We start from the raw sequence: 15,100 nt of genomic DNA, 5'->3' as shown, positions 1-15,100 counted from the left end.
ATGAAGTGTTTGCGCTTCATAGGGCTGTTTCCCTTGGCAATCAAGGTGGCACTGCAGCATTGTACTTTTAAATGTCTATTAAAATTATGAATGACTTTTTATTTTATTTTAATTTATTTACTTCTGTGCTTCAAAAGGAGGCAGCATGAGTAATTTGGAAACTGTATTAAGATTAAACATATATTTATTTTAGAAAAAAAATATTTGTCCTTCACAGAAAAAGCCTCTTTGTATGAGGGAGCCTCATGCACTGGGACTTTAGGTTTAGTCTAACTTTCTAACAAAATGTTTGTCCTTTTTTACTTTGTCTGTTTGCTGGTGGTAGTGGTGATGTATGGCTTTGATGCCATATAACAATTTTCAGTTTTCAAATGTTTGTACCTTTAACAATGTTACACTCCTAAAGGAAAATAATTATGTAGCTCTCTCTATATCTAGTTACAGATGCAGAAGTCCATTTTTTGGAGCCACACAATTACATTGGTTGCCTGTGGGACGTGAAATTTGCCTTTCAAAAGTTTCGGTTGCTGCAGATTATTCAGATTCATTTTCTGATTCATCTAACTATGTTCATAATCATGGATATCATCCTCTCGAAGATCTCAAAGTTCGAAAAAGAATCCGTGACACTAAGCTCACCCCTGCTGAAATAGCAAGGACTACTGTTGAGGTGTTTTCTTTTCTTCTTGAAATTTCTTTGTTAGAGGGCTAGAAAGTTTGTGCCATGTGAATGTGAAATTCTATTTTTTCTATATGGAACAAAACTCAAGAATGATTGGCATACTCGGTATTGCTTAGTAATGATAATGCACTATATTAATTTGGAATGCATGGTATTGTTTTTGCTTTTGTCTTAGGCTAACAGCAGTGCCTTGTTGATCTTCCCTTCTACGGTACACTGTGAACCACATGAACACATCTCATGGGCTGAATTTCAGTATGTTATTGATGAGTATGGAGGTGTGGTTTTTTTATTTTAAACTTTCATTTTAATTTTGGTCTATTGTATCCAACTGACTATTGTTCTGATTACTTTCTCCCAGATATATTTTTTGAAATCTTTGATGCTGAAAACATCTTGCAAGATCGTGGAGCAAGTAACCCTGTGGTGAGGACTTGCATGCTCTTTTAATGTTGTTCTCCATATGGCAAGGAAACATGGTTGCTCCTGAGCCATCATTGTTGGAGGTCGATGCATATCTAGTAAAATAATTAGATGTAATAAATTAGACCTTAAAAACTCCAATATGCTGTGTCTATTTAATTGTAATTCTTGAAAATTAACTTAAGCTTATGTGAAAATTCATTTGAGAGAACCTGTCAAACGACAAAGAATGTTTGTTGAATTCTTGAATTGTACTGTTTTTCTTTCTGCTTTTCACTTTTTGTTTCTTTTCTTATTTTTATTTTCAAGAGTTGAAGCCTGCTTTTTACTATGAAGCCTCCAAATCAACTTCACTGTTAAGTAACCTCCTTAGCTACTTATATGTAGGATTGTAATCACTCTTTCAAAGGTGGGTGATTGAGGTATTTAAAAATTTCAGTGTTTTTTATTCTGTTGTAGCCTTATTTTGCTACTTCTTAAGGCTTTGTTTTGAGCACCATAACTCTGTGAAACCTAAAATTTGATTTTTGTATAATTTCGGCCTTGATTTGAGTTCTGGTCCACCTTCAATTGTAGTTGTTGGAACATCCAACCAACTACATTTTTTTTTTTTTTTTGATAAATACATCCAACCAACTACATAAGTACTATAGCCGTCAATATTGGTTCATGGCTAAGTTGGAGACTAGTTGAACACTTTTTAACCTTATTTCTTGATAGCACATCAGTCCCGCTTGATAGCATGAAGAATTCTGATTTTGTGATTTGAATTGCATAGGACATACATAATCTTTATACTAATTGTTAAAAAGGGTGGCATTCCTTCAGAATGTTTTAATTGGGATGGATATCACTACATACGAGAACAGAAGGGTAGCTGCTGCTGAGTATAACATTTTAGAAACTGGTGCTAGTGATGATATGCCTTTCAGTGATGATTATTTTGAGGTGAGGAACCATTTACACTTGAATACTATTCTACAGTTGGAGTTCACATTTTTAGGTTGTTGATTTTTCATCTTGCTGTAAAATAGGTTGAGGATAATGAAATGTCTGATATCCCAGTTGAGTGGGGCATGCCAATAGATACTGCCAGTGGTGTTCATCCAATATATTTTGCCAAGTGCTTGACAAAGGTATTATGAGGGTTTTTTTGAAGCTGTTTTTCTTTTTCTTTTTTAAAGATGTTTTTGGTCATAACCATAACTAATGTTTAGCTTATCTGTTAGGCCCCAATGTTTCGTTAAATAGTATGACAATTTTTATCAGTAATGACTAAATTTTTTACCACTGCACCTTCTGGCATAGTTGGTATATGGGCCCGTCGTTGGGGATTGGAGTCCTCCCTTCCCCTGACAGAAGCATGTTCTTGCCAATTTAAAAGTCATGAATTTTTGGTTTACATCTCAAAATACTTTGGTGTTTATCATCAACGTCGTATTCAAAACTACTAATGAAACCTTGATTGATATGAATTCTTAAGTGGAAGTTGAAGCTATTAGTCATTTATTTCTTTATTTATTGATTAAATTACAAATACACCCCCTAAGGTTTGTTTAAAATATGGATTGCCCCTGTAGTTCTAGAAATTACGAATAATGCCTTGTCAGAACCTTTTTAGTTAATGGAATTAACAGAAAAAATAAAATTCGTAACTATTCTTCTATACAACAATAAAATTACTTGAATTATTAATTAAAATATATTTCTAATATCATTAAAATCTATTAATTGACTTCATGATTTATTAATAAAAGGGGTCATTTGTTATGCGATTAGAAACTTGAAGAGGCGGGATGTAACTTTCAGAAACTCAGGGGTAATCCGTATTTTAAGCAAACCTCAGGGGGTGTATTTGTAATTTTCCCTTATTTTTCGTACTTGCTTTCTTTATTTTGGTTTTCTGTTGGCATCTATTCAACATTGCAATTTCATATTGCAATATTCTATTGAGTATATGCTTTCTTTTAGGTTGTTAATTTGGAGTATGCTAAAAAGATGGACCACCCGTCAAATGGAGTTTCCATTATGGGTTGCCTCAGGCCTGTCTTCATTGATGAAGAATTATATTTGCGGCGACTCTTCAGTGGTGAAGATAGTGATGGCTACAACTCAGACTGGAAAGGTATTGGGATGATTTAATTATGTAACTGACATTATGGAGCTAAATCTTCCCTTTTTTCTTGGTTATTTATTTTTCACTCCATCAACTAGTGGGGATTTGTCGGCATCACCAAATCAGGTGGATTGCACCAGAACAATATTATTGGTTGATTCTAGGTTATATTTATCTGACAAATGTGAAACTTTATGTTTCATGAATTTCGAAGTGTGCATAATCTGCTGTTAATTTCCAACAGATATTCAGTTTTGCCTCTTGCTTAGGGCCTATATTCCTTTTGTGAATCATATGGCCATTTATCTAGAGATTCTGTTCAGTTATTGTCTATTTTTGTTCACTACTTTACCAGTTCTCTTCAGTGGGGTGTCCAATCCTTATTTGCACGGAGCAGGGACTGGGGATGGGGGAGTGGGGGTGTATAGAAGTTTCTGAAGTTAGGTGTGTCTATGGGAGCATATAAATATTTTACATATTAGAAGTGAAAATATGTTCTAGTAATTTTTTTCTTAGTTGTAATATATGTATTACAATATGAATAAATACAGATATTGATTTCAACTACAAATTGTCTTCGTTAAGTATTAATAAATATATTATGTAAATAGAAAGTACTAGAATAAATAGTTTTCTTTTGTTTATTTGAAATTTGTATGTTTGAGAGGTTCTATCTCAGTTGGGAGCGAGTTTCATACAAATTTCTTACTTGGGAGCTAGGAATTACAATTCTAAGTAAGAAATGTTACCCAAGTAGGAGTTTCCTGTTACTTAGGTCCAATTTACTTTTTATCTGTCAGTGGGATGGTGACTCTGGTTAAGATATATTGACCCCACTTGATTGGGACACAAGCCTTCTTAGTTTGGTTTGGTATTTGTGACATTTCTTACCGCACATTTATTTAGTTCCTTTCCTAAACTAGTAGGCCCTAAATTTTAAAATTTTATTTATAATTTTGAGTAATTTAGAGATTTTGTACCACATGGTGAACTACTGAGCTGAGTCCATACAAGAGGAAGATGAACCAAGATTTTCTTTATCTGGTATCAAATGGGAGCTACAAACAAATAGTATACTTTTCTTCCATCTGCTTGGAACTGCTTATTTGAAAATCTTGGCTGGATAGCTTTGCTTGCTTACCTTACCACCTTATCGTAGTTGTTAGCTGATGGAAACCTCTACTTTTTAACTACAGGAAATAGAAATTTAGCATGCTATTATTCTTGCTAATTTGAATTTGTATCTTGTATTTGAAAATTGCTGACTTATTTATCTTTGGATTCATTCATTTCACTTTTCTCAAAATTTTCTTTAGATGGTGAAGTTTGGGACTTCAGAACCGAAGGTGATGGAAACTGCACTAGCTCAACTCTCTATAGGTTGGAGATCATGAGAATAGAGCTATTCTCCATATACGGTATTCAGGCATGTATATATTGCACTCGCCATCGTCGTATTTGAACATCTGACACAATTAAAATGTTGTCCTTGTTTATGTCAAAAAAGGTCGGATACGTATGCTTGTCAAAAAAGATTCATGTGATGTTGTCACTGTTTATGTCACAACCCCATCCCATCTCAAACTGAGATAGAGTAGTGACCGGCTAATAGCCATAGACTATCAAAGGCCTTACTAAACAAGCATATGGCACTCCTGTAAAATTTGGGGTAAAACTGCTTTGGATAGCGGAAGCCATTAAATTATATAACTTGCTTATTCCACAATATCTATTCAAAGCAAGTGCATAAGTAAATAAAATAAAACATACATTATTCTTAATTGTACCTTTCCAAGCTTGAACACAGAGTACAATATTTTACAAGAGAAGAACTACTTGTTCTCTCCAAAGTTGAACGTGTACACTTCAAACTTCAAGTCTTTTGTCCAACAACTACGCATACAGATTTCCATGTCTATTCATCTGTACACTTAACTTCAAACATGAAGCCTTCATGTTTTATCCACATCACCTACATATATAGAGAAGAGGGGTGAGCCAAAGCCCAATGAACAGTGATATATCGAAGCTGTTTTAGGACAAGAATATCTTCATTTCAAATGATTGTAAGCAATCCAAAAATTAAATTTGCATTTGAACCACAACATATTTTGTGGATTTGCATTTCTAAACATAATAATAATGCCCATCTAGAGGGTGTGAAACAAAACATAATTGGGTCGACTCTCTGTATGTCAAAACCACAATCTAGGGGGGAGCTTGTAATACCAATACTATTAATATATTTACTATTAGTATATTTTACGTTCCTAATAGCCATTGGGACTAAAGCTGTAGATAGAATCTTATAATTCATATATAACCAACATGATCATCTTGAATGATCAAACATTTCATATTCGAAAAAATATAGCATAGATTTAAGTTCCTAAGAAGACTTACTAAAATAAACTAAGATATATCACTACTCCTTTTTCCCTTTCAGAAAGTAGGTTAGTTCCACGAAGTAGTTCAACCTACATGAGCATGAAAAACACAATGCAATTGATAAGTCATTGCACTAAATGCAGTAAAATTAAGTGTACAATACATGTTAGATTTTTTTTCTTCAAAACAAGTCATAAAAAATCTGCACTTTTAGGTATCTCATTTTTCTCTCTTATTTTAGTGTTAAGTTTGATTTTTGATGCTGAAATTAGGTTATGCAGGTCATAAGGAGTTCAAACAGAGCACAAAAGAAAAATGCTGCAGCTGTCCCACACCGCTCGAGCAACCAGCTCGTCCCTCAGCTTTTGCTCTCTGTTTTAAATTTTTCTGAACAGTTTTGCTGCCAACTCAAAATTATCATTCCAACGGTTTAAAAACTTAATTTAAAGCATTTTAAAACCATAAAAACATGGAAAAAGTATTTATTTATTTATTTATTGTTTTGATCGGCAAAAGTTAGTGGTTAGTTGTTAGATTAGCACATTGGGAGAGTTGAACTCACACCCTCTCCTTGCAAGTACTAAGTCTTGCTTCCCATTCCACTCCTAAGAGTGGAACCCAATAGCTCCCCTTATGTGAGACTTGATGGCCAAAGGGCTAGCCACACACGCTACAACCCTTCATTTTCTTTATTTCTTATTTCTGATGTAAATTCAAAGCTTTTCCAAATCAAATGCTTGAATTCAATGAAAACAAGTTTCAAAACTTAAGCTTTTCAGTTCTTTCTTCAAAGATGGTTTTCAAACAAAATCATTCAATTAAAAGGTTATAATTAGGTGTAGAGGCATGAATTTTACCTCAATTCAAGTTAGGAACAAATTTAGGGCAAGAATCCAAGCTTTCCCCTCTTCCCTTTTCTTTTTCTCCTGGCAGATTTTCACTTTCTTTTCTTGTTTTTTCCTTAATTTTTCCATAGAGACACTTATTTCTATTTTATACGTGTCTATCCTCCAAGTAGGAGGTGGCATGGCCCTAATACGGATGTGTGCCTACTTGTCTCTACTAATCACACCACAAACTTTGTTAATCTAGATCAATACTAATTAAGCTAGGTTAGTTTCTAATTAATTAACTGTAAGAATTTATGTATTTATTGATTGATTGATTTTTGATGTTACAAGATTGTTGTATTGATGTGTTGGATTACAAATCAGAGTGGCATTATATAGGAGAGGGTTTGGGTAGTAGGTGTAGTGTAGTGGAGGTGGTAGGTGAAGTGGGTGCTAGTGGAGATGGTAGGTGGAGGAGTAAATTGGTAAATTCTAACAGCCCCCCGCAAACCCAAGGAGGATAGAAACTAACCAACTTGAGTTTGAAGAGAGGAACAAAACAAGAAAATACATAAAAATAAACAAGAAAATACATAAAAATAAAAATAAAAAAAAGATAGGAGACACTGTATGGTCGTGTCAGACCGTTGGTGAAGACTCTGAAAGGTGGTGTCATAATGTGGTAGAGGACACTGTATGGTGGTGTCATAACGTTGTAGAGGACACTGTAGGGTGGTGTCATAATGGTGTAGAGGACACTGTATGGTGGTGTCATAACGTGGTAGAGGACACGGTATGGTGGTGTCATAACGTTGTAGAGGACACTGTAGGCTAACCGGAATCAATGTCGGGACAGTTTATGGGGTCTTGTCGGACCGTTGGAGATGCTAACCGGAATCAAATGTCGGGACAGTTTATGGGGTCATGTCGGACCGTTGGAGATGCTAACCGGAATCAAATGTCGGGACAGTTTATGGGGTCATGTCGGACCGTTGAAGATGCTAACCGGAATCAAATGTCGGGACAGTTTATAGGGTCATGTCGGACCGTTGAAGATGCTAACCGGAATCAAATGTCGGGACAGTTTATAGGGTCATGTCGGACCGTTGTAAAAGTGGCACCCTCAAAAGGCGTGCCCAATTTTGTCAAAAGGCGTGCCATCAAAAAGCGTGCCCAATTCATCAAAAGGTGTGCCGGACATGATGGCGAGGCACGTGAGTGCCTTGGTTGGCGTGCCCGTTTGTCGTCTGGCGGCAAGTGGCGCGCGATGCGCGTGGCTGCCTCGGCTATAAGACGGAGGCTGAGGCTGAGGCAAAAAAAACTTGCGAGCGATAGTCTGAGAGAGATTTCTGAGAGAGATTCTGTAACACTCTGTTTTCTGAGAGAGAGTTCTGAGAGAGATACTGTGTGACACTCTGTTGCCTAGAAAATGGCTTCATCGTCTTCCCGCGGGCTGCTCACCCTCTTTCCCGATCTCAACGAGTCAACGAGAGAGAGAACTGGTGCGGTGGCACTGGAAACTCAACCAAGCGCCCCGGAGTTTGCTCCGTTGAACTTTCCGATGCGGGCGGTGGAGCAAAGAATGGCAGGGCAGTCAGATGTGGAGGCCAATCAATATACTCTGAAGGCATGTGTGGAAAGCATGACGGCGGTCACAAACTTGTCGAACCGGCTGCAGAGTAGGACAAATGAGGTGCAGCATTTAAATGCCCAACTGGCTCTGCTCCAACGCATGTATAAGGATGCGCGAGCAGAGATAAGTGTGCTGAAAGCAGAAAATAAGGAGCTGAAGCGGAAGGCCACGGTGATGTTCCGATTTGGAGGTCCGCCGTATGCTGCAGTGGAGGAGCAGGGAGTAGTGATCGTGCCCAGTGGAGTGGGAAACACGGAGGCAACACCGTCAAGGGCCGCCCAGGACGGAGGCAAGAAGAAGAGACCGGCGGCAGAGTAGAGAAGAAAATCCTGCCTGTGGATGTGGTTGATTTGTTGCTGTTTTTTTTTTTTTTTTTTTTTTTTTTGGTGGTGTAAAAGTGTGATCGGGGTTGAGCCCCGGAGATGAATAAAATATGGTTGTTGTGCAAATGGAAAAAGGGTTGTGGTTGTTTTTTTTTTTTTTTTTTTTTTTTTTTTTTTTTGTTAAAGAGGGGGAACACGCCCAAAAACAAATAATAATAATGATAATGGTTTGGGTTTTGAGTAAGATAGTATAATAAAAAGAAATATATATATATATATACAAATGGGGCAATGGTGACGAAAGTGGGGTGTGGTGACTGTTCTTGAGTGGAGAGAAAAGAATAAAATAAAATAAAAGAAAGAAAAGGAAAGTAGGAACAATGAGGGCACCAAGAAGTTTTTTTTTTTTTTTTTTTTTTTAATAAAAAAAAAACAATTGTGGGCGGTGGATGCAAAGTGAGGAGAGAGAGTGAGTGTGAAGTTTGGGCGGTGGATAATTAAAACAAAAGAAAGTTTTGGGGTGTGTAAACCATGTGTCGGTTGCTTTTCAACAATGGCGGAACTTGCGTTGCTATCGCAGGTGGCGATTACTGCGTGATTGCGGCTGATACACGAAGGTCGACTGGTTACAACATTCTTACTCGCGATTACTCCAAAATCTGCAAACTAGCGGACAAATCTGTGATGGCTTCATCTGGTTTCCAGGCTGACGTTAGAGCTTTGCAAAAGGTCTTGGCAGCCAGGTACTTGATCTATCAGCATCAACACAACAAGCAGATGAGCTGCCCTGTAATGGCTCAATTGCTCTCAAACACCCTCTACTACAAACGCTTCTTTCCCTATTATGCTTTCAATGTCCTTTGAAGGAAAGGGTTGTGTCTTCACATATGATGCTGTTGGCTCCTATGAGAGGGTTGGATACAGTTCCCAAGGTTCTGGTTCCACCCTCATCATGCCCTTTTTGGACAACCAACTGAAGTCTCCAAGCCCTCTTTTATGACAGTTCCACCCCAAGCTTGATGGTTTGATTAGCCATACTTGAGAGGTCAAGAACCACATCCCCTGGAACCCGTAGCTCCGTCGGCAACATCATCAAGATCTGAGATGTGAGATGGGATCTACGTAGATCTGTCCAGATCTGTCGTGGTGGAAACCGAAGCCGTCACCACTTTGAAGGTTGGTTCCCCACCATGTTATCAAGGAGAGGCTGAATCGGTTGCCTTCGGCCTGCGTTGGAGACAGGGTGATGGCCACCGTGAAGAAAGGGAAGCCAGATCGCAGGCTGAATCGGGGTGCTGTTACTATTTCTTGGCTGATGAAGTCGAGACCAACAATGAAGAAGTCATTAATGCCATCATGCAGGATGTGGACACCGACAAGGATGGACGTAGAAGTCATGAAGAGTTTGCATCAATGATGAAGGCCGGGACGGATTGGAGAAAAGCATCAAGGCAGTATTCAAGAGAGACGGTTAGTGTGTAGAGGTCCGGCGGGCGGCCAAGGGGAGGCTGCCGCCCGCCGGGGAAGCAGAATTACTAGCTTCTTTAACCTTGCTCTGATACCATGTAAAAATTTATGTATTTATTGATTGATTGATTTTTGATGTTACAAGATTGTTGTATTGATGTGTTGGATTACAAATCAGAGTGGCATTATATAGGAGAGGGTTTGGGTAGTAGGTGTAGTGTAGTGGAGGTGGTAGGTGAAGTGGGTGCTAGTGGAGATGGTAGGTGGAGGAGTAAATTGGTAAATTCTAACAGTTTAACTGATCATACTCAATCTTACTTAATCATGCTTAAGGTTAATTAATCTTGATTAAATCTATTAATCATGCTTAATTAACACTTATCCCGATTAAGTTCACACATTGCATAGAAATGTTAGGCACATTGGACCATATCAACTAAGCACATTGATTGAGGAAATATAATTACATATTGCTTTCATATGCAAAAAATAAAAGTCTTTCTTTCTTGTCTCTAAGTTTCTTTTCATTTCATATCAAAGAGAGATCTAAGAATTATTTTACTCACTTAGCATGACTAGGCATGTTGCCCAAAGAACAAATACTTCTAGGCCACATCAAAAGATTATGCAAGCATGTTTCCAAGTGTTTCACATGACAAAAGAATTCAATTTAGCAGCATTCAAGTACGAAAATATGCATATGTCATGAAATTACACCTAGGGTGCGATTAAGTTCACACATTGCATAGAAATGTTAGGCACATTGGACCATATCAATTAAGCTCATTGATTAAGGAAATATAATTACATATAGCTTCCATATGCAAAAATAAAAGTCTTTCTTTCTTGTCTCTAAGTTTCTTTTCATTTCATATCGAAGAGAGATCTAAGAATTATTTTATTCACTTAGCATGACTAGGCATGTTGCCCAAAGAACAAATACTTCTAGGCCACATCAAAAGATTATGAAAGCATGTTTCCAAGTGTTTCACATAACAAAAGTATTCAATTTAGCTCCAAGCATTCAAGTACGAAAATATGCATATGTCATGCAATAACACCTAGGGTGTTACAGTTTAGGTGTGGCAGATGCATGTCTAAGAGTTGCCGTGAAGTAGAAGGGTATTGTACCTAAATGATGTCTAAGCCAGGCATGGTTCCTTATCAATTCAGTTAGTTTTGTATCTTTATGAAAAACTTCAAAGATATCTTGTTTAACCAAAATGCGCAAAATGTTATTTGTGTCTCAACATAGGAAACTATTCAAAGATTGGAATGCTCTTCTTATGAGATTCAACCTTGATAAATTGTAATTCTTATTACTTTTCATATTCTTCAGTCAGCGATTGGTTTGCAAGATTTCCAGGAGGCCGAGCCTGATGTTCTTGTACACTCTACTCCAGCAATTGTAGAGCGCTTTGGTGAGAAGGGCACAAGGTGCAATTTTGCTCTTAAAGCTCTGTGCAAAAAGAAGGGGCTCTATGTTGAGGTAAATTTTTATTTTTATTTATTTTTATAATGTTGTACATTTTGGTTTAATTCCATTCTCATTTACTATGCATCAAGTTCCACATTTTTTGTTTGTTGCACCTTGTGGTTTCCTATTTCTATTTTTAATTTTTTTTATCAGAAACAAAGAAATTCTATTAGCATAAAAGCAAAAATAGATGGAAAAGAAGTACAAAGGGGACAAGAAGTCCAACAAGAAAAGTAAAAACAAAAAGAAGTTATATTTTTTCACCCGAAGCACCGTACAAACTACACATTTCCAAGGAGTTCAGGCTTTTTGGTAGGCTAAATTGAAAACCCTAAAATTAATTAATAATATCTTGACACAAGAAGGGGGTAACACCCAATCTACCTCCACCAATTCAAGAAACCTCCATGATGTAGAAAAAAAGAAAGGCAAGAAAGACACCAACCTACTATGACACATTCGACACCCTTAGCATGGTTGAGTGACTCTCCACCCTAGCATAGCCTCCTATATCTCAATTCGTTGACTGCAGAGCTATCTCCAGTGATCTCCAAAAGACACCATGTTGCTCACTCCAGTAGGTTGGGAATAGGGCCTAGGGACCCCTTCAAGGGTGGTACTAGGGGTGTTCAAAAAACCGAATCACTTGTGAACCCACCTGCCCGGTCCCGACTGACCCGTGTATGCCATGGACGGTTTCACACGCATTTTCGGTCGGCTGCAGTTGTATTATCTAAAAACAAAATGAAATTTTGGTCGGACATCGGATTGAATAAAAAAATAATAACTTAACCTGATCCAACCGACTTATATATTATTTTAAAATAAACAAGCTAAAGGCATTCTGTCAATCCTTTTTTCCAAAGACTTTACATTTTCCAATACAAAGTTATCCTTCCCAAGTCTCTTTGTGTGACAGCTCACCCTTATCAATCAATCAACTGTAACCTTTTTCTTCTTTTCCAAGTCGAGATATACACCCAATATCTATTATAAAAAAAAACAAAATCTGAGAGTATTTACTCTCTAAGAGATACATATCTTTCCAAGGTCATATTTATCTTCTCAATAAAAAATTATTCCTCAATTCCAATGTATTCTTCTCTCTCTCAAATCTGACAACTCATTACTCTTGTGTCTCTCTCTCTCCTCAATCCTTTTGTTTTCTTCTTCTCTCTTTTTGTCCAACCTTTCATCTCCATCTCTCTCTTAACCCTTTTGTGTCTCTCTGTCACCGACCCTCCTCTCTTTCTTCTCTCCTTCATATACAAACTCATCTCTCATTCTCTCTCCTCATCTTTGCTTCTGTTTTTTAATTTTTTTTTTCTTTTTCCTTCCCTCTTTCTCCCGTTGTTGATGGGGTGGTGGTAGTGACAGACAAGGTTAGTGAAGAACGATGTTAGTGACGATGAGCGATGGTGTTGCGATGAGCAAAGATAGTGGCTGCGGCGATAATCTGTAATTTCTAAATGTATATACATCAAGTGTAATCTGTAATTTGTTACTCATCTGTATTATGTCACTCTCTGTCACTGATCTGTATTCATGAGTTTAATTTGTTGTTTTGATTTCTCAATTCTATTTTTTCGCAAAATTTTCTTTCCATCCCTACTACTTTTTCGAAATCGACTGAACCGACCGCCAAGCCTTGACTATTCATTCGGTTGATTTCGAACTGTAGTTCGGTCGACAATAGATAACTGATTTTCCAACCCGGATGTGTCGGTTCGGCTGACGGGCCAAGGGTAAACCCGAGCTAAATTGACCCGTGAACACCCCTAGGTGGTACCACAGTTATGGAATGCTCGAACAACCCCATGACTGTTGTGCGGAACCTCCGATGTCTTGTGGCTCAATATCTAGGCTGAAGGTTAGTCACGGCATTCGTTCCCCTCCTTGAGGGGCTTCCTGTATCAGTCTTGCAGAGATCTTCACAAGGCAAATTTAGATCATGATAAAGACACTATGCTCCATACATCTCTGTACCTGAGGAGCACACTCGACCACCATTACAACTGCTGAGGCCTCTAAGTAGTACTGGTCTTTACCTCTAAGGTATTGAGAAAAAGAAGGGAAGCCACATGTGCCCTTCTCTCTACCCAAGCAAATGACACCATGCATTTTGGTGAGCAAGCCTTGAAGGCCAACCCTCCTATAAATAGGTCACAACCTCCATTTCCTCCTGCAAGCTTAGAGGTTTTGGTTCTCTTCGACTGCCACTCTCCTTCCAAGATCCCCTTAGGTCTCACCTCACCTACTTTACCATCTCAATGCCAAGCTTAACTTTATAGGGGGCTCCACAACCAGTCCACTCACCCTTCAGTCATACATTTGAATATGGCTACCACTGCCTTTAAGCCTATGCTCAAAGATAACAATTCCCTTTGAATGACGATGCTCGTTTATTGTGCATATTAAAATAGTATTATAAGGTTGTCATGCTTGAAATTGGCATGAAGTTTTACATTTAAATGTGGTAAATGGGTGGCATTTGTGTCAATATTTCAAATTTTGAGTATCTCATAGGAATGTTGTGATAGTATTGAGGGAAAAAATGAAATCAAAATTGTGTTACATGCAAGGAAAATGTAACTCCCATTTTTTATAGATAGTTGACATGTGGTCAACCTTACGCACTCGATGAACGGGGAAAGTGATATTTGCTAATAGTTGAGGGGGTCTTGATGTGATTTTTTTGATAAATAGAATTTGTTGCCAAAGCATCAAGAAGATGCTAAAGAAAACAAGAGAACAGAAACCCCAAGAATAGGGGAAACCTAACCAATCAAGTCATTTATAAAGTCCGAAAATACAAAAAGATCCGGATCCGCCCTACCCAACACCCACTTGTATAAAACCCAAAAAACCAAGTCTCTAACCGAGCCACCGTTTGAGCAATCCGCTAAAAAATACGCCGATTCTACTCCAACCAAAGCAGCCACATCAAACACAAAGGAGCTAAAGCCCAACCTCTCCACCACCCTCTTGGGCTGAACCCACACCACTCCAAACGTAGAAAAAATGAACACCCACAACCGAGTAGCCACTGGACAATGAATAAGCAAATGATCCACTGTCTCCGCATCAGCGTGGCACATGCAACACCAATTGACCAAAATGTGGTGACGACGAATCAAATTGTCAATGGTCAATCTTATCAAAAGCTGTCGTCCACACAAAGAAAGCTACCTTTGACGGAACACCTGGAACTTAAACCCGCCACCGCAGGAAAACCCACCACCACCCTTACACAAAATCCGATAAAACGACAAAATTGAGAAAACACAACCCCCCCCCCCCCCCGGCCCGCTAGCCAAAAAAAATAATAATAAAAAAAAAAAACCAAAACATCCTCCCCCACCCTCCCAACCTTCACCCCATACAAAAAACTCAACAAGTCCACCAACTCCCAACCTCCCAATCCTGAACCTACCAACGAAACACAACATCCCAAACCACCACCTCACCACCCCCACCCAAATAAGAAGCCACTACAGCTTCTAATTAACCTATAAATAAATGATCAAGGGTGGGTTAGATGAGAAAAATAAGGAAATGGGCTTCGCACCTTTCAAAAACTCTGTCAATGTGTGAAATTGGTTCAAATTTCTTGTCTTTCTTTTTTTTATTTTTATTTATTTATAATTATTATTGGTATTTTTTATTTGTCTTCCTTAGAATGGTCTTTGATGAGAATTGCTGTACAATGAGAATTATGAAGTGCATATGACAACAAAACGATGTAGCCATTTAATTTTCAT

General features: G+C 37.9%; 1 protein-coding gene across 5 annotated transcripts in view; it reads left to right on the top strand.

Annotated features, from left to right (window-relative positions):
• Positions 1–15,100, top strand: part of LOC114277691 (Pentatricopeptide repeat (PPR) superfamily protein) — a 32,767-nt gene that overhangs the window by 15,698 nt on the left and 1,969 nt on the right. The window contains exons 3-10 of one of the 5 annotated variants that reach the window (XM_028219624.2): positions 439–670; positions 858–960; positions 1,044–1,108; positions 1,934–2,053; positions 2,140–2,241; positions 3,077–3,230; positions 4,538–4,647; positions 11,202–11,351. In XM_028219624.2, coding sequence (XP_028075425.2) covers positions 439–670; positions 858–960; positions 1,044–1,108; positions 1,934–2,053; positions 2,140–2,241; positions 3,077–3,230; positions 4,538–4,647; positions 11,202–11,351 — 1,036 coding nt within the window. Of the gene's footprint in view, positions 1–438; positions 671–857; positions 961–1,043; positions 1,109–1,933; positions 2,054–2,139; positions 2,242–3,076; positions 3,231–4,537; positions 4,652–5,890; positions 7,040–11,201; positions 11,352–15,100 lie in introns of those variants that run through there. The other 4 variants (XM_028219625.2, XM_082878142.1, XM_082878141.1 and 1 more) reach the window with 4 other exon arrangements.

Source organism: Camellia sinensis, chromosome 7 (genome assembly GCF_055761805.1).
Source record: "Camellia sinensis isolate YWXY chromosome 7, ASM5576180v1, whole genome shotgun sequence".
NCBI lineage: Eukaryota > Viridiplantae > Streptophyta > Magnoliopsida > Ericales > Theaceae > Camellia > Camellia sinensis.
This window is presented reverse-complemented; position numbering and strand designations above follow the sequence as displayed.